This window comes from Diadema antillarum, unplaced genomic scaffold (genome assembly GCF_040938485.1).
Source record: "Diadema antillarum isolate AM-2024a unplaced genomic scaffold, OU_Dant_1.0 seq00000783_RagTag, whole genome shotgun sequence".
Classification (NCBI taxonomy): Eukaryota; Metazoa; Echinodermata; class Echinoidea; order Diadematoida; family Diadematidae; genus Diadema; species Diadema antillarum.
The window spans coordinates 1,898,446-1,917,999 of NW_027271671.1; the positions used below are offsets into that span (position 1 = coordinate 1,898,446).

Consider the following 19,554-nt stretch of genomic DNA (forward strand, 5'->3'; position numbering starts at 1 on the left):
TCTACTTAGACGGTGGACAGGATCTAAGTTGTTGAGATTTTTTTTTTTTTTGCCCTTTTCTTTCTCGCTTCACAAGTTAAGTAGGCCTTATTAGATATCCTTTCTGCCTACTTTAACCCGCCTGCTTAGAGTTCGATTTGTAATTTTCTCTTTAACTTTAATGTATGAAATTCAACGGATGGAAACGTTGTTTTTTTTTTTATCGGAGCGATTCACCTCGATTTCAGTAGCTTGTGTTTGTAAAATTATTCTTCTCAAAACAGTACATTTTTCATGAAATAGAAAAGTAACGTTCATGGATGCATCTTCTTTTTCCGAATTCTTAACGCTGCCTTAATTGACGATTACATTATTTTCTGTGATTTTTTTATTATTTCAACACCTTTGCAGATGACTAGCCCCCCCCCCCCATATCGTGTAAAGCAGGTGTGCACTACAACATTGACCGTTTTGTGAATAATTTTCTTGTATTGAACTTAATTTCATACCAGGTAATGTTTCTATTTAGTTGATCTGAATGTCCACATCATTTTTTTTTTCTTCTAAATAGGTATACTGGTATGGGCTTTGTAGATAAGGAAACGAGGGTATTTTGGCATTTTCGAAAGTAATGTTGAAACATCTCATGCACTTTTACTGAATTTTGTTTATTTTTTTCACAAACACTCACATACGCAAACACAATTAAAGATCTTGAACCGTTCAGGGGGTGAGGGAGGGCAATTGCCGGGGTAATACCCTAGCAACTCTCCTTTTCCATCTCTTTTACCTTCTTTATATTATCTGGACACCCTATGCAATAAATTGGTCTATAGGTGGCGCTATGCATCCTGTCGGTCTCGTGGGCCTTCTTTGCCTAGTGTCGGTCTCGTGAGCCTCTTTTGCCTAGTGTTGGTCTCGTGGGGGCATCCCACGAAACCGACATCAATAATAGGTCCATGAGTCATACAGCCCACGAGTTATACGGCTCAGGAGTCATACGGCAAATGAGTTCGACACTTAGCACAAAAGGCTCATGAGACCGACGCTAAGCAAACATAGCCCACGAGACCGACACTAAGCAATAAAGGCTCATGAGACCGACACTAAGCAAAGAAAGCCCAAGAGACCGACAGCAGGCAAAGAAGGCCCACGAGACCGACAGGATAAACAGCGCCATCTACATGTCAATCACCTGTACAGGGTGTTCCATGCACGGAAAAATAACATACTGGCGGGTGTAATTTCGTAACGCTATCAATTGAAAGATGGTGACCATCTACATAATTATGAACGTCATCAAATATGTATTTCTACATACTTCTGGGGAGGGCAAGTGTGTCAGGGAGCGACATTGTTATCAAGTAGAAAAATTAAATTGTATTCTTCATGCCCCCGCTCCCCCCCCCCCCAAAAAAAAAGAGAAAAAAACACAAATGAATTTAACAGAGGACAATAACGATTTATGAATTAATTTTAGAGCATTGATAATGCCATCGTGCTATTTTTAATAGGCTTTCCCAGTTTTTAGCTAGAAAATGGACAAGATATAAATTTTACCTCTTCTCTTTCCCGATTCACTAGTTACTTATTCTATTTTAGATATTCTACCCTCCTGCTTTGACGTTTTGCAGTAAGATCTATTTGTAATTTTCTATGTAGCTGTGATGTAATTCTACTGATTAAAACGTTTTATGTCGCAGGGATTCACCTCAATTTTGTGGCTTGTGTTATTCTCCTCCGAACAGTACATTTTATCGTGAAATACAATAGCTGTTTTCATGGATGTATCTGTTTTTTCCGAATCCCTAACGCTACCTTAATAGATGATTACGTTACTTTTTTTTAACACCCTCGCAGGTTTATTGTAGAAAGATCTGTTACACACTTTTACTGTACTTTGTTCATTTTTTTTTCACAAACACACACCCATGCAAACACAATTAAAGATCCTGGGTCCCATTGCATAAAACTTTTTTAGCAACCTTAAAAAACTCAGGTTGGGATTTGCCCAACCTGAATTTTTTAAGGTTGCTAACATAAGAATGTAAAATCCTTTGCATAAAAACTCTGGTTGGGAGCTTCCAACCGGAATTTTGTGATTTCAACCGGAAAAAATCCGGTTGGAGTTTTATGCAACGGGCCCCTGATCATTTCGGGGGGGGGGGGGGCAACTGATGGGGCAACACCCTGCCGGAGATGGCAACTCTTCTCTTCCATCTCTCATATCTTCCTATGCTATTATCAGGACACCCTATACAATTTATTGGTCTATAGGTGGCGCTGTTCATCCTGTCGGTCTCGTGGGCCTTCTTTGCTTAGTGTCGGTCTCGTGAACCTCTTTTGCGTAATGTCGGTCTCGTGAGCCTTGTATGCGTAGCGTCGGTCTCGTGGACCTTTTAAGTGTAGTGTCGGTCTTGTGGACTTTGTTTGCTTACTGTCGGTCTCATGAGCCTTTTGTGCGTAGTGTCGGTCTCGTGAGCCGTATAACTCCTGGGCTTATTTTACTTGATGTCGAACTCGTGGGCTTTATTTACTCAGTGTCGAACTCGTGGGCTGCATAACTGGTGGGCTATATGATTTGTGAGCTGTATGACTCGTGGGCTGTATGACTTGTGAGCTGTATAACTTGTGGGCTGTAAGACTCGAGGGTGTCGGTCTCGTGACGTGCACCCGGTCTCGTGAACCTCTTTTGCCTAGTGTCGGTCTCGTCACGAGCCTTTTAAGTGTATTGTCGGTCTCGTGGGCTTTATTATGGGCTATATAACTCGTGGGCTTATTTTACTTCATGTCGAACTCATGGGCTTAATCTACTCAGTGTCGAACTCGTGGGCTGTATAACCGGTGGGCTGTATGACTTGTGAGCTGTATGACTCGTGGGTGTCGTTCTCGTGACGTGCACCCAAATTAACACCATGTAGTGCCAGGTGAGCACTTTTCAACACCATCACAACATACTTTCTACACCTGTGGGTGTGGTCCTCTATTGACACTTGATCGGTGTTAGATTTAACACCCGTGGTGTTAAATCTAACTCTGATGTTTTTGCAGTGTAGGAGTAGAATCTGCAGCTTATCTTTTTCACTATATACAAAATGAATGGAAGCAATGTAACACCTGTAAAAGCCCGGTCACACAGCGCTTTACGGCTTAATCACGGCCAAAACCCGTCAAAAAGTGGTCTCTCGTGAAGCAGACGATGTTGTTCGCGTTGATGTCGAGTTTAAGACGAGCTACGGTCGATTTAAAGACGTGGCAGGACGCGGGGAAAAATCGGAACGGCGTCGGACACGGCAAAAAGTTTTGAACTACTCAAAATTTTAGCCCGCGAACAACCACGGGCGGCACACGTGGTAAAGACGTGCAACACACGTGAAACACACGTGAAAATTCGTGTTCCTGCAGTGATTAAAACTTGGGGAGACGCGGTAAGACGCGAAAGTTTAGCGGTCTGTCACGGGCAGAGCACGGTCATCGGACGCGTGTTACGCGTTGGTATCACGGGAAATAGCGTGCGTTTAGCGGCTTATCACTGACAAATGGATTTTTCCGTAGCCTTACACGTGGCTGGACGTGGTTAGCCGTGCTTAGGTAGTGCTTCAGCAGTGGAACAGCCGCCGACGGCCATACCCCGTACAAAGCAGGGCCAAACCAAAATTGACCAAAAATTACCACTTACGACCACGTCCACCAGATTTTCATAACTTTTTGTACGTGATTTAGACGTGGAGTGCTGTGTGACCGGGGCTTTAGAAAGGGAGTACATTTCATGTATGGTAATTATAGACTGTCCATCTGACATCATGTGCTTCTATTACATTATAAGAGCATGGAACCCGTAATCATCATGAAGTATCTTGACAACAATGATCTATTGAGTGATGTCCGGTCTGGTTTTTCGTTCCAAACGGTCATGTTGTCTTCAACTCCATGATTGCATGGAGATGTGCTCTCGACAGTAAGGACAATATTTTTATGTACTTTACCTGGGCTTCTCAAAGGTCTTTAACAGCATATGCCCCAAAGCGGGCTTCTCCTTAAAGAGAAATCCACCCTCAAAATGATAAATTCCAAAAGAGAGAGAGAGAAAAAAAAAACACCAGAACGTACGTAAAATGACCAAGATCGGTTAAGAAATAAATAAGATAATGAGTAATTTTGAAATGTGCAACTTTTCCAGAAAATACTTTCATAGATACTCAGTGAGCAAGATGATGATGTCATGCCCTTACGATTCTTCATTTTTATTTTATGCTATATATGAAATTCATTTTAGCTAATAAAGGTAAAAGCATATTATATTCCCATACCAAAATATGTTAGCGTAAACATTTTGCTCTTTTTTCGTATTGGATGTTTCTAAGGCAATTTTTACATCTGTACAGCTGAAATATGAGATTTTTGTTATTTCTGTATATGAAATTAATAAGAAACTGTGAGAGCATGACATCAACTTGCTGTTTTGAATAATTATCATTCATAATGACTGGTCAAGAGGTGTTTTTTGAAAAATTTTGACATTTCAAATGTCATAATTTCCATATTTCTTATGGCATTTTGATCATTTTGGCACCGTTCTGCAGGAAATTTTTCCCTCTTTCTTATGAAGTTGAACAAATTTTGGAGTGGATTTTTCTTTAAACTGAAAAACCTCGGCTTTAATGGGAATGCGTTGAGCTGGATTGAGGGTTTTTTTTCTTAAAAAGAATGCTATAAGGATTATCGTCCCAGGTGAGGCTTCTTCGTATTCACGGGCAATCCGAAGTGTAGCGGGGTGTTACTCAGAGGATTTCCCTAGCCCCGTTTTGTCCTCATATTTATGAATAATATATCAGATGATCTTGAATATAATGTAAGGTTGTTTGCAGATGCCAGATTTTGGCAATTGAGTAGAGATCCTGATGATACAGAGTTACGACTGCAAACCATCCACACGATTGAGGGCTGGTCACGTGTGTGGCAACTCGAAGTCAATAATGGGAAATGTCATGTTATACGTATACCATGGTCGTATAAAAACCCGCAACGTCAACGCCAGGGGGCCCGTTGCATAAGAGTTGCAATTATGGTAGCTTTGCAATCCAATGGTAACTTCCATGGAATTTTTGAATTTTATTGGCTGTTGAGTATTGTTGCCACGGTAGTTACCATTGGATGGCAAAGTTACCATAATTGTAACTTTTATGCAACGGGCCCCGATGCATTCAGATGACGAAAGTGATCACAGAGGTTATAGAGACAATCAATGGGGAATATTAGTGTATTCTCCCTCACTTTCACTCTTCATGCGCACAAAGTCTCTGCCAAAGCAAATAAAGTGCTTGGTCTGAGCAAAATGACTTTTACTTACCTGACTGAGAAAATGTTGTCTTATGGGGCGCCGTGACATATTATAGTGGATAAAATAAGATTCCATTTTCCCAATCAGAAGACCAGAGTTCGATTCCCGCCCAGCGCTTACATCCTTGGACATGACATTTTACCCTCAATGTCTCTCTTGATCCAGGTGTATAAAGAGGTATACCTGACAACGCTCAGGGTAATAATAATGGTAGGGTCCTCTGGTAGAGCAGTGGCAACATGGAAGAGGCTACCCTGGATTCTGAAGACCTTATCATGATTACTGTATAAGGCCCTACGTAATTATAGTCAGACCATACATAGACTATCGTTCTTGTGTATGGAATGAGCTTACAAAGAATGATGCGAAAAGATTGAATCGGTTCAGGGTGCACGTCACGAGACCGACACCCACGAGTCATACAGCCCACAAGTTATACAGCTCACAAGTCATACAGCCCACGAGTCATACAGCTCACAAGTCATACAGCCCACCAGTTATACAGCCCACGAGTTCGACACTGAGTAAATAAAGCCCACGAGTTCGACATCAAGTAAAATAAGCCCAGGAGTTATACGGCTCACGAGACCAACACTACGCACAAAAGGCTCATGAGACCGACAGTAAGCAAACAAAGCCCACGAGACCGACACTACACTAAAAGGTCCACGAGACCGACGCTACGCATACAAGGCTCACGAGACCGACATTACGCAAAAGAGGTTCACGAGACCGACACTAAGCAAAGAAGGCCCACGAGACCGACAGGATGAACAGCGCCACCTATAGACCAATAAATTGTATAGGGTGTCCTGATAATAGCATAGGAAGATGTGAGAGATGGAAGAGAAGAGTTGCCATCTCCGGCAGGGTGTTACCCCATCAGTTGCCCCCCCCCCCCCCCCCGAAATGATCAGGATCTTTAATTGTGTTTGCATGGGTGTGTGTTTGTGAAAAAAAATGAACAAAGTACAGTAAAAGTGTGTAACAGATCTTTCTACAATAAACCTGCGAGGGTGTTGATTTAGTATCAATTAAAAATAAAAAAATGACGTAATCGTCTATTAAGGTAGCGTTAGGGATTCGGAAAAAAACAGATGCATCCATGAAAATAGCTATTGTATTTCACGATGAAATGTACTGTTCGGAGGAGAATAACACAAGCCACACTCGAATTGAGGTGAATCCCTGCGACATAAAACGTTTCAATCAGCAGAATTACATCATAGTTACAGAGAAAATTACAAATAGATCTTACTGCAAAATGTCAAAGCAGGAGGGTAGAATATCTAAAATAGAATAAGTAACTAGTGAATCGGGAAAGAGAAGAGCTAAAATTTATATCTTGTCCATTTTCTAGCTAAAAACTGGGAAAGCTTATTAAAATAGCACGATGGCATTATCAATGCTCTAAAATTAATTCATACGTCGTTATTATCCTCTGTTAAATTCATTTGTGTTTTTGTCTCTTTTTTTGGGGGGGATGAAAAATACTAATTCTTCTATTTTTTTTGGGGGGGGGGGGAGCGGGGGCATGAAGAATACAATTCAATTTTTCTACTTGATAACAATGTCGCTCCCTGACACACTTGCCCCCCCCCCCGAAGTATGTAGAAATACATATTTGATGACGTTCATAATTATGTAGATGGTCACCATCTTTCAATTGATAGCGTTACGAAATTACACCCGCCAGTATGTTATTTTTCCGTTCATGGAACGCCCTGTACAGGTGATTGACATGTAGATGGCGCTGTTTATCCTGTCGGTCTCGTGGGCCTTCTTTGCCTACTGTCGGTCTCGTGGGCTTTCTTTGCTTAGTGTCGATCTCGTGAGCCTTTTTAGCTTATTGTCGGTCTCGTGGGCCTTTTTTTGTTTACTGTCGGTCTCGTGGGCTTTCTTTGCTTAGTGTCGGTCTCATGAGCCTTTATTGCTTAGTGTCGGTCTCGTGGGCTATGTTTGCTTAGTGTCGGTCTCATGAGCCTTTTGTGCGTAGTGTCGAACTCATGGGCTGTATGACTCCTGAGTCGTATAACTCGTGGGCTGTATGACTCATGGACCTATTATTGATGTCGGTCTCGTGGACCGTATGACTCGTGGGTGTCGGTCTTGTGGGATGCCCCCGATCCTACATGTGGTGTGAAGACAATATCTACCCACTAGCTTTTTTATTACAGTTATTTGCCTTTAAAGGAAATGTGAGGATCTTATAAGCTAATGATTTTCAGAAAGAGAGAGAAAAAAAACACGTCTGTTCAGCTGTAATGGTTGCAACAATAAATCTCTGTGATTTAAAACGTATAGCTTACTTTTAGTTTGTTTTTTAATCGATGTTTCATTGGATTTGGCATCGGGGTAATCGACTCCTATGGGAATGTCAACATACTTTCTTTTGTGTTTGCTATCATCTACTTTCTCATTATAGTAATCTGACACTTTTCAAGTTAATAAAAACCCTGTTTACATATACTAGAATACACGCCATACTTCCAACATAAAGAAGAAAAATCGTTATCGTATATATGTATACTGTTTGACCTCGATTATCCGCCCTCCTTTTATCCGGAAATCTCTATTATCCGGACGCGTTCACGCAGTGAAGGACTTTTTTTTTTTCATCAAAAAATGGAGAAAAAACAGTGACTTTAACATCTTTTCATGGATCTATTTCACTAATTTCATAAGATGTGCATTATAGGTTTCTCAATATCTAATGAGCTAAAACATGTATAGTTTGCACGTAAAGATATACTTTACTTTTGTGAAGAAGGGACTACAATTTTGCGCAGGCTAGCATAGATTAAACCACCGTTGCGGGGCATACCTTATACCTAGCTGCCAGTGCGCTGGGACGGCAGCTTGGACGGCAGCTATATACATTAACATTGAGTCTCCCATAAATATCAAGATTCAAGATTCAAGATTCAAGATTCATCTTTATTTTCACTTCCATCAAATAAACAAAGAAATTATATACATTGCATATGTACAGGATATTTGTAATACTTGCAGAACATAATTTGACAAGGTACATATGAAAATGAGAAGTAGATGCGATTACATCTTTGTTAATATATACATAAAGCGTATAATACAAGTCAACTAAGGATGAGGATGGAAGTGGAGGGTCCCACTAAGAAGCAGAGCTTGTACGATATGGGACCCTCAGAAAATACACAAGACAGCAATATAAAACAAAATAAACGAACCGATGTCAACTGACATCAAGATGATTGGGAAGGGAAAAAGAAAGAAAAGGAAAAAAAAGAGAGAAAAAAAGAGAAGAAAGGGGGAGAAAAGGGGGAAAAAACTACAGCACGTGCCATCGTGGACACAAGCAATCTAGATTCCATAATGTAAAATAAGTGATGAAATACAAGCTGGATTGAATGTAATGCAAAACATTTTTTATACGTAATTATGTTGGTAAGAATGCAGGAGAAAGAGAAAATAAACACATCGTTATATTTAGAACACAGACAGGGACATAATTAGAAGGAGGACTTATGTAAAAAAGAATATATATATATATCCGGCCATTTCACTTATCCGAATGAGCGCCGGTCCCCGACATGGCCGCATAATCGAGGTAGAACTGTATGTATATATATATATATATAGCAGCTCAGTAAGGTTGTACTGAATTGTACATCACATCTCTTGATAAAGGGCAGGGTCCGAAAGCTTGAGAATAAAAATCAAACTGTGAGGATTTCAAGCTACGTCTATAACGTCTCATCCTTTCTCTCACCTACACACTACCGGACGGCCCAGGGGTTAAGAACTGAAAACACACCTTTCAAACACACACACACACACACACACACACACACATTCTCTCTCTCTCATCTCCCTCTCCCTCTCTCTCTCTACTATATATATATATATATATATATATATGTATATATATATATATGTACAGAGAGAGAGAGAGGGAGAGAGAGAGAGAAAGAGAGAGAGAGAGAGAGAGAGAGAGTGTGTGTGTGTGTGTGTGTGTGTGTGTGTGTGAAAGGTGTGTTTTCAGTTCTTAAACCCCTGGGCCGTCGCATCTTAGTAGTATGTAGGTGAGAGAAAGGATGAGACGTTAGACGAAGCTTGAATCCTCACAGTTTGATTTTTATTCTCAAGCTTTCGGGCCCTGCCCTTTATCGAGAGATATGATGTACAATTCAGTACAACCTTACTGAGCCGCTATCTAAGCACATACACACCTAACTTCAGCACGCCTACCTCCACCTATCACCACTAAATGTTTCCCGCAACCGGTTGCCAACTGATTGCCGGCTTGCAACCAGCCCAAATGTGAATTGTACATCACATCTCTTGATAAAGGGCAGGGCACAAAAGCTTGAGAATAAAAATCAAACTGTGAGGATTCAAGCTACGTCTATCGTCTCATTCCTTTCTCATAGGAGTAGTGTGTGTTTGTATATATATATACACATATAAATTCTGGGTAATCGATATAGGGGTAACCCCACAAGCCCGACACCCACGAGTCATACAGCCCATGAGCTCGCCACTGGGCAAATAAGGCCCACAAATCCGACACTAGGTAAAAATGCCCATGAGTCCGATGCACATGAGTCCGACAAGTAAGGCCCATTGCAGGAGTCAGACACTATAACAGACGGAAAAAAAGGGCCAACGAGACCGACACTGCGTACATTAAGCCTTGTGAAGTAATGTCGGTCTCATTGGCCTTTCTGGCATCGGACTCGTGGGCCGTGTTTGCTTAGTGTTGGACTCATGGGCCTTTTTTTCCTAGTGTCCGACTCGTGGGCTTTGTTTTCTTATAGCGTCTGATTCATAGGCCTCATTGCTTAGTGTCGAACTCTTGGGGTGTATGACTCGGTGTCGGACTCGCGACGTGCACCCTCAATATAATTATGCCCTCGTCAATACTCTCATGCACCTCTTCGAGCTAATGAAAATTACGGATAGAACATGTCATTTTCTTTGGGAAAAAAAAAACTTGTTTAGGACGAGAACCCACTGTTGATAATGAATAGTCAGACAAATTGAAGGAGTGTGTATTAGAGGGAGAGAGAGAGAGAGAGAGAATGACCGAAAGAGCCTAAAGATATGTAAAAGTAACTTCTATCCATGAAAGTTATCTTCGTTGCCACCCAGTGCATATCTTTATGGACGTATAAGAATGCTCCCGCTTGATACGTGGATGCTCTACCGTTAAGATGGCTACAATGAATTGCTATTCAGTTGCTCAATAAATATTATCACATTTTGCATTTCTTGTAAACCGTCGCTAACATCTGGATCTGCAGGCAACACACCATCAGGTATACACTGCTTCTAGCCTTTATCTGGTCACACCCTGCAGTGTTTATTCTTCATTGAAGAACCCCTTGCATCGTTACACATGTATAGCTTACAATCTTGCAACACTTCATCGATGCTATTGATAGCACATTGACTCTGACAGCACGCAAAAATGGAGTGAACTTTGTCATGTGCAAGACAGTGTGCTTCTATCAAAGAAGTCTTGTGTCTGCAAGAGTGAGCATGTGCAAAATAGTTCTGTATTTCAATCTTGCAATAAGTCCGCGTTGGTGGTAGGAGGCCTGTGATGAATTACTGTATTATGAAGGACGCGTGAAACCTCTTACCCTTGCCGAAAGCCCCACTTCGTGTTGTAGTGCATGGATTTAGATAGCTACTGTATTGAAACCCCCAATCCACATTAAACAGATGATTATCTTCGTTAGAAAGCTAGATTAAATCAAACGTAGAACTGGTCGTTCGAGGTTCCGATTTGTATTGTGCCGCATATACTTTGATCTGAATGGCAAATGACAAAACTAATGTATAACTCATATCGGAACATGATCGTAACTATCAATGCTAGCATAAAGGCGTAGAGAAAGAAACAAACATGTTCAACTTGACCAGCAGCAAGATTATCTGAGCTGTGATTTGTCGATCATTAGCGTCCTGTGTACTGTATACCAATAACTTGTCCTTTTAATGCGTCACAAGATCAATCTGCTCTGTCGTAACGTCATTAGATCTTTTTTTTTTGTTATCAATAAGATAAAACTTGCGTGTATATCAGCTGTGCTCCGACTCCGCCATCGATTTTACAACTGGACCAACGCACCCCTACATTATACAGCAATATTCTCGCAAAGATGTAAAATTCATCACACATTTATAGGCCTACAACATCGATTTTCTAAATCAAACAATCACAACTTTCTTTACAGCACAGCAACTGCAATATTTCATACTTTGCTCGATGTAATACACACATATTTATATTATGTCGTGAAAGTGTCGTGATATTTGTTTTTATTTCAAGTTGCTTTGTTATGCTTATATTCACTGTCAAAGTTATTTATGGTACATGCGTAGAATGGTTACAAGAGTTGAGCACGAGCTAAACTTAGAATTAAAGAGGTCCTGTTACGCTTTTGTAAACGGCAATGATTTTAAGAATTGCATGTGAAAATGTGGATATACCTTGTGTAAGAGTCCCTACATTGATTTTGTGCACGAGACCCTGTATGTAAGTCATTTTCTTGTCTGTGAATGGCTTTAAAACTTAAGCCTGATAAAATAATGTATTTCGCTGACCTATAGAGCAAAGAACAATGGTCATATGAGAACATTGCACAACCGGAGAAGAAACGTTGACATTAGGTATCCTATAGCAAATTGCTTGTTCGGGAAGATATTGATTTAAGTTTCTCGTTACCCGTTCATGAGGGTGTAGCAGACTACATAGACGAGAAGACAAATATTTTCCCTACATGCCAGAATCCACCACAAAAAAAAAAGCACACACACACAACTAAAGAGCATTATACACGTAAGTACACTGTATGTGAAATATTTACCATTGTACTTAAACTGCGCAGTGTGACTGTCATAGTGTCGAATTACACTTTCTGCGATTCATATCTCTGAATTGATTTGGCAAGATTTGCCTCCGTAACTTCCTTTCGAAATCACTTTAAAAATAGCATTTCCAGTGCTTACTGACTTTGCTGATACACATGTACCATTTGTATTGGTGACGTAAAATGCAATTTGTGCGTGAGTCTTCCGCGATGCTTTCTGTGTATCATTCTTTTGATGAGAGCAATGACTCTGTAAAAAGTAGGCCTACTGTGTCAACCAGATGAAATCAGTGGGCATTGCAGAGAGTATTAGTCAGTACAAGCACAAGTGCTTGCCGTCTTCTCTTATGAAATATGTGTTTATTATCATGATCATCGCACTATACGACTAAAACTAAAATGTAGCTTGGTACTAGTTTTGTGCGTTTAAAAATGTGATCTTACCTGCTATACATTAAGTGCAATTTCTGTAAGCATTATAAGTCTTTATCAGAGTCAGTGACGGACGTAGAGGGATTTTGGAAACACGAAGAGGACACAGCCGATATTTGACCTCCGATTCCTAACCCTCATAATATAGGAAACCAAATTCTACAGGACAAGTCTGATGTGTCCTTCCCAGACGGTACAACTGTACTATATTGTCTTTATTTTTTATTCTTTATTTAATAATTCATTTTTTTTTTTACTCCGATTAGCGTGAATGTATCTCGGTCCACGTCGGTCAGGCTGGAGTCCAAATGGGCAATGCATGCTGGGAGTTGTACTGTCTGGAGCACGGTATTGGACCCGATGGTCAGATGCCCTCCGACAAGACTATGGGAGGAGGTGACGATTCCTTCAACACCTTCTTCAGCGAGACTGGAGCCGGCAAACACGTTCCTCGTGCCGTCTTCGTCGATCTCGAGCCGACCGTAGTTGGTAAGAAAAGTAGAATTGAGTAGTAAACATTGTATAGAAGTGTATGACTTTCTGTAAAAGGTCATCACAATGACCACTGACTGTTTCAGTTTCAGTTAAAGATTTCCACAAACATTTACGTAGCTAGGCCGGATTTACACAATGTTACACGTCGGACCATAACACAAAATTGAAGCAGCTGTGATGGACTTAAATGAAGCAGAGCTTGTTGAACAGAGAATACAGAATAAAATTATGTAGATAAGTGAAAGTGATGCATTTTATAAGGTATGACTGGTATGAGAAACCAAGTGAAAAATGGGGAAGGAAAAAATGGAGTAGGCTAGGTGTAGATGGCAGAGAGTATATTGACAGTTACAGCACTGTGCAGTAGCAAGTTAGTCGTGGCTACAAGTGATATTGCATACATAGAAAATTATGACCTGATGGGACTATTTCATTTGAAAGCAAACAAGCAGACGCTTATTCATAAATTTCATTGAAATATAAGGTGACTTCTTCATTTCCACTGAATAGAATGGAGGATGTAGGACAATCTTGACAGTGCAAGTATTCCACTGCTGAATGGCAAAACTATTGGCTACAGAAGTATAGTATAACGTCATTTTAAGTCCAAAATATGAGTAACTTATTAAAGGGATGGTAGAGTTTTGGTTGAGACCTAATTTTAGGTTTCTAACATTTTTTGGTGAGATAATGAGAAACCTCTTATGAAATATGAAAGAGCATGTAATTTCATGAGGAATTCAATGTTTATTTGATGAAAATTGGTTTTGAAATGGCTGAGATATCCAAAACAGAGCGATTCTAATAAGTGTGGAACCCACAATTTATTACGTTCGCTTTGTTTTACTTTGTTTTTGGATGTTTCAGTCATTCCAAACCCGATTTTCTTCAAATAAACTTTGAATTCTTTTTAAATTGATATGCTCTGTACTATTTCAGAAGTGTTTTCTTGGTATCTCGCAAAAAGTTAAAAGCCCAATTCTCATCTCCAACAATACTGTACCATCCCTTTAAGTACATTACATAATGACCATTAATCAAAGATAACATAATATCATTAATCAACATAGGATGCAAGGAGGTGCTTGTAGGAGCCTATACAAATAAACTTGAGACAGATTTGACATTTCATTCCAATGCTTCTAAACAGAACAGCTAACAACATTTTGTGCAAGAGTGGTGCGTCTGCCATGTACATGGAACAATTTTGCTGTCGAGTGGAGGAACTATGAACATGGGTGTTTTTATAGGGTGCTGTTCGTTATTCCGAAGGTTCGCTATTCCGAAGGTTCGCTATTCCGAAGGTTCGTTAATCCGAAACACACAAATTCCCTGTACCTAGAGGTTCGTTAATCCGAAGATGAAAAAGGGTTCGTAAATTCAAACATTTGTGGCGTTATTCCGAAGGTTCGTCATTCCGGAGATTTGTTAATCCGAAAATGAAATTCGGAACAACGAACCTTCGAAATAACGAATCTTCGGACTGAAGAACCTTCGGAATAACGAACCTTCGGAATAACGAGCTGTAACTTAGAGAATAGTTGGATATTCATTTATGTATACAGTTTTGAAGTTGAAGTTTGTGTGTCCCTGTAGCAACCCTGAAAAAGTAGATTCCTTACATAAATTTGTGTATTAATTGTAGAAGTGAATTTATTCGGACCCCCAAATCCCCCTTTATTCTTTATATAAAAAGGAAGCGTATATTTTGGATTGACATGGGGTTAGTTTTTATGCCTCCGCCAAGAAGTGTCGCAGGAGGCATAATGTTTTCGGGTTGTCCGCTGTCCTTTCGGCCTTCCTTCGGTACGTCCGTCCGTACTTCCGTAATCGACTTTGAGGTATCCAAATGAAACTTGGCAAATTATGAGTTTATGAAGGGCTCGCACACTGTCTCTGGGTCAGGGTCAAATACTTAAAGGGGCATTCCGGACGATTTTCATAATTTCACATCATGAAGTACATAAATCAACAGCTCCATGTATAGATTCGGGGTATTTATTGTGGTCCATGAGAAGAGAAACCAATAAATTGAAAATCTTAAACAAATTACACTGAACAGTGTTGATGACATCAGAGCCTCATATATTTCATAAATGTAGCAGTGTAATTCCATTACAATACCACTTGCTCAACAAGTTCACCTGTGAAAAATCTATGCATGCCTTCTTCTTTTGTTCTGCTTCCTTGAGCCCCAACTCATGCATTCTTATCATGCTTATGGTGAGGCTGGCATGTCATCATCCTTGTTCATTGCAATTTGTTATAAATTTTGAAAACATTCTCATTCCTTATCCCAATCACTATAAATTCTGGAACTCTGTACTCAGTTTAACTGATTTATAGCTGTTCAAATTTAAAAGTCCGAAAATCATCCGGAGGTCCCCTTTAAATTTCACCATATCCCTCCTAGTAGGCTTGCTAAGGGCGAAAGAGGGGGCGATCGCTGCATTTTACAGTACAAATGTCTTATATACTTGGCACAGATGTTCCCTAGGGCAAATGAAAAATTTTCATCAAAAGAGACAATCTGTATCTATGCAAATAAACCTTAATTTGCATAATTTATGCAACATAATACATATAAAAATTATTGAAAAATATATGTGCATCCAGCAGAAATACCTAGTTTTGTAGAAGTATATTCTATACAGTATGTGGAAATATTTCCTGCGAAAGTTGATTTCATACCGATGTATAAATAAACATGAAATTTGCATAATTATGCAAGTTAAATGCAAATTGTTTTGTAAACAATTAAAAACCCCTTAAATCTCTTCCTATAGATATATCTTACTCGTTGTAAACACTATGTGAAACAAAATGAGATAAGAATTTGAATAATTGAACTATGATTACCACCTAATTTACATAATTACCAAAGAAAGTAAAGTAAAAACATCATTTTTGAAGTTTTTCTCACAGTCTAAGAACTGCATTTTATGATAAAACTACCAAAGTAGTATGCATATCCTTTAGTCAAAAGGAAATGGTTTGTAATATCAAAACACTATTTCTCTATGCAAATACCACCTAATTAGCATACTACGCATATTAATACCCAATGTACCAGATGTCAAAGGTCAAGGTCGACCTAACAAATGGTATCAGTTTATGAGATAACTCAGACTGGATTAAGCAAATTTTACCAAACTTGTTCCAAGGATGACGTATGATGGGGCAATTAATCAAGCAGTTTTTAAGTAAAATCGGCAAAGAGGTCAAAGGTCAAAAAGTTCAAGGTAAATGCTCAAATTTCATCATTTCCCCCATATCTATGCAATGTCTGAAGGTAATTTCTTGAAACTTAGTGACTGCATACATATACTACCAAAGTAAGAGTCTCCAGAGAGTTTTAGATCAAGAGATCAAAGGTGAAAGGTCAGGTGACAATGTTAAATTTTCACTTTTTTCTCCGTATCTCGCATGGTTCAAGGTATCTTGATGGATCTTGGTACTGGCAGGAATATTCTAGGGATTTAGGAGTCATTTGTCAAAGGTCAGGGTCAAAGATCAAGGTCAATTGGGCCATTAAAATTTCACTATTTCCCTCATATTTATGCAATGCTTGTAGGATTTTTTTTTAATGAAACTTAATACATACATGTATTAGCTATACCTAATTGAGATTCTCACGGAAATTTCCTGGCAAAAGGTCAAAGCTCTAATGAAAGTGCTATATATCACTTTTTCTTGTGAATCAAGGTATCATGAAACTTAGTACATATTTGTGCATGTTCTACCTGACAGTGATTCTCTTGTTGATTATCGAAAAAAATGTTAAGCCCTCCCCTCTCAAGCGTTTTTATTTCCTCTTGATAAGTAGGAAAGGACATGGCATTCAATGACATAGTAAAGTCATCACTGTCATTGCATTTAGTATATGGGTCGCATGACAGTTAATCTTGATGCACGCAATAACCTCTGACATTCTTCTTTTACATTTTTAACTGTGTGTTTTTTTTAACCTCTGACGTCTTTACACAAAACCAGTTAACATAATTATTTTTTTTTAAAGCTTCAAGATCATGTAGGTCATGATCATCTATACATGTATATTAGCTGGTGTGTGGTGGAATATAATATTTGTAGGACCGCCAGGGAGTTACATTATCCCAAGGGAAAACAATTATTCTTTCATATCATATTCCTTGCTTTCATATCATATTCCTTTGTAGGACCTACTGTTATATCTATAGTTATAATCATATCTAAAGAGTGTCACTATCGAGTGCTATTTTCCCAACCTGCAAAGTATTTATGCAATGAGGGAATATTGATAGTAAAATGATTTTAAAGATCAATATACAAAACGTATTCCGAAACTTTACGTCTTGTATACTTATTTACATAATTTATGCATAAAATGCTTGGGTTAATTAAATAATATGGAAACAATTCAAGCAACAGAAGACTGTTGTGGAGAGAATGATTATTGTCTTATTCTATTAGCTTTGGGGATATCAAGTTCAACCGATTTAAGACATTGTCACATGCTTGCTTTTTGTTTGTTCTGATTATCTATGTATAATATGCATATTTTGCAAATAACAGGTTGTTTGCATAGAGACAGTTTGTCTCTTTAGATGAATCATTTGCTTTTGACCCAAGGAACATCCATCCCAGGTTCAAACTTTGTACTACGAGATCCAGTGCTTAATAGATTAGAAATTCTTCCAAATATGCAGACTTTTGCACAATAGCTTGCATTATAATGCAAATTTTATGTTAATTTACATAGGTATGAAATACATTCTTGCAGGAATGTTTCCACATACTCTATTATAGAATACTTCTATTAAATTAGGTATTTCTGCTGAATGCACATATATTCTTTAAGAATTTTTATATGTATTTTGCATAAATTAAGCAAATTAAGGCTTATTTGCATAGATACAGATTGTCTCTTTAGATGAAAATTTTTGATTTGCCCTAGGTAACATCTGTGCCAAGTAGGACATTTGTACTAAAAAATGCAGCGTTAACCCCCTTAGCAAGTCTACTATCCATATCTCTACGATGCCTGAACCAAAGGTCAAGAGAAAATGTTGAAACTTTTCCTGTCTTTCTATATACTTCACTTGAATTCAGTTCAAACTTGCACTTTTTTCACAGAATGTATAAAAATACGTACATTTGACATACATTTTTGGAATGATACACAGGTAGCAAAAAAAAAATGTTCATGTCTATAGTCATTGCAAGATGGGGCATAATAAAAATTATACAAACCTATTCATACATTCTGTGAAAAAATGCTTCAAAGTATTGTCATAAAAATTTGTGTATACAGATAGTGATTATCTACCAATCATTTGTCTCATATTGGTAAGATGTTCTGGAGACCTATTGCATGGGAGATAATACGAAATAAAGTGCATACCAGTTACATTTCTTTAACTCATTTATTCGTTAAAAACTCTGAGATGTATTACCGTAAGATTTCATACACAATGTTGGAAGACATTCTTCAACCATGCTCATATTTCGTGACATTTGCAAAAGAAATTATTGGGCCTACGACCATTAAGGATCCAAGTTGGAGAAGGTGCTGCAAGTCATATATTTTCAACGATTTTTTTAAAGTATGTTTGAAATGGATGAACGGAAGTCCAGATTAGAAACAGATCGTAGAGCAATATTTGGTAACTTAAAATATTCTCTGGTGAGAATAAAATAAACTACGGGTAAATGAGAGCACGCAATTTTGTGCACTGGCAGCAACTATGTGCTGAAAGCAACTACGTACATCATTTATTTTACACATGATAATGATAAGCAATGCCTATATAATCTTGGTGTGTCGCATTTCAATGTTTACTCTTTTGTCGGTATGCCAATATTATACTGTAGTATTGAGCCATTTAGAAAAAAAAAATGATATGGTGTAAACATTTATTTGAGAGGTCCTTAATTCTCCAGTAAAGATTAGAAAAATTGTCGGGTCACTAAAATACATTTACCCTGTCTTTGCTCTTAAACAGCAGGAAAGCTGTTATATTGGAATCCACCTAATCAAGAATGTGACTTATCATTTATTCTTACAAAGGAAAATAGGGATCAGTGTTCTTATTTTGTCTACTTATCGATAGATGGCGCGAGTCCATTACTCACACGGGTAAATAATTCCCCATAGAGAAGTGTGTTAAATTCAAAATTGAAAAAAAAAAGCTGTAAAATAGCTGGGAAAATGAGGTGCTTCATCTTCGCTAACCTGAAAAGTGAGGTATATCCTTTCATCCAACAAATTTCCAAGGTGGGGGGGGGGGGGGGTCCTTCGGCTCAGACTCTGTCCAAGGGTTCGCAAAGCCAGACTACGAGTTCTTTTTACTTACAAAAATCACAATTTATTTTCAGTACATGCACCCGATCAAATAATAATTATAGTCCCTTCAAATTCTATGTGAAAAGCTTTCATCTTCGAACCAAAATGCAGTTTGTAGAGGA

At 38.7% G+C, this 19,554-nt stretch overlaps 1 protein-coding gene across 1 annotated transcript in view; it reads left to right on the forward strand.

Moving 5' to 3' along the window:
* The window catches only part of LOC139739134 (tubulin alpha-2/alpha-4 chain-like), a 34,651-nt gene that overhangs the window by 11,657 nt on the left and 3,440 nt on the right, over positions 1-19,554 (forward strand). The window contains exon 2 of the mRNA XM_071649752.1: positions 12,879-13,101. Coding sequence (XP_071505853.1) covers positions 12,879-13,101 — 223 coding nt within the window. The remainder of the gene's footprint in view (positions 1-12,878; positions 13,102-19,554) is intronic.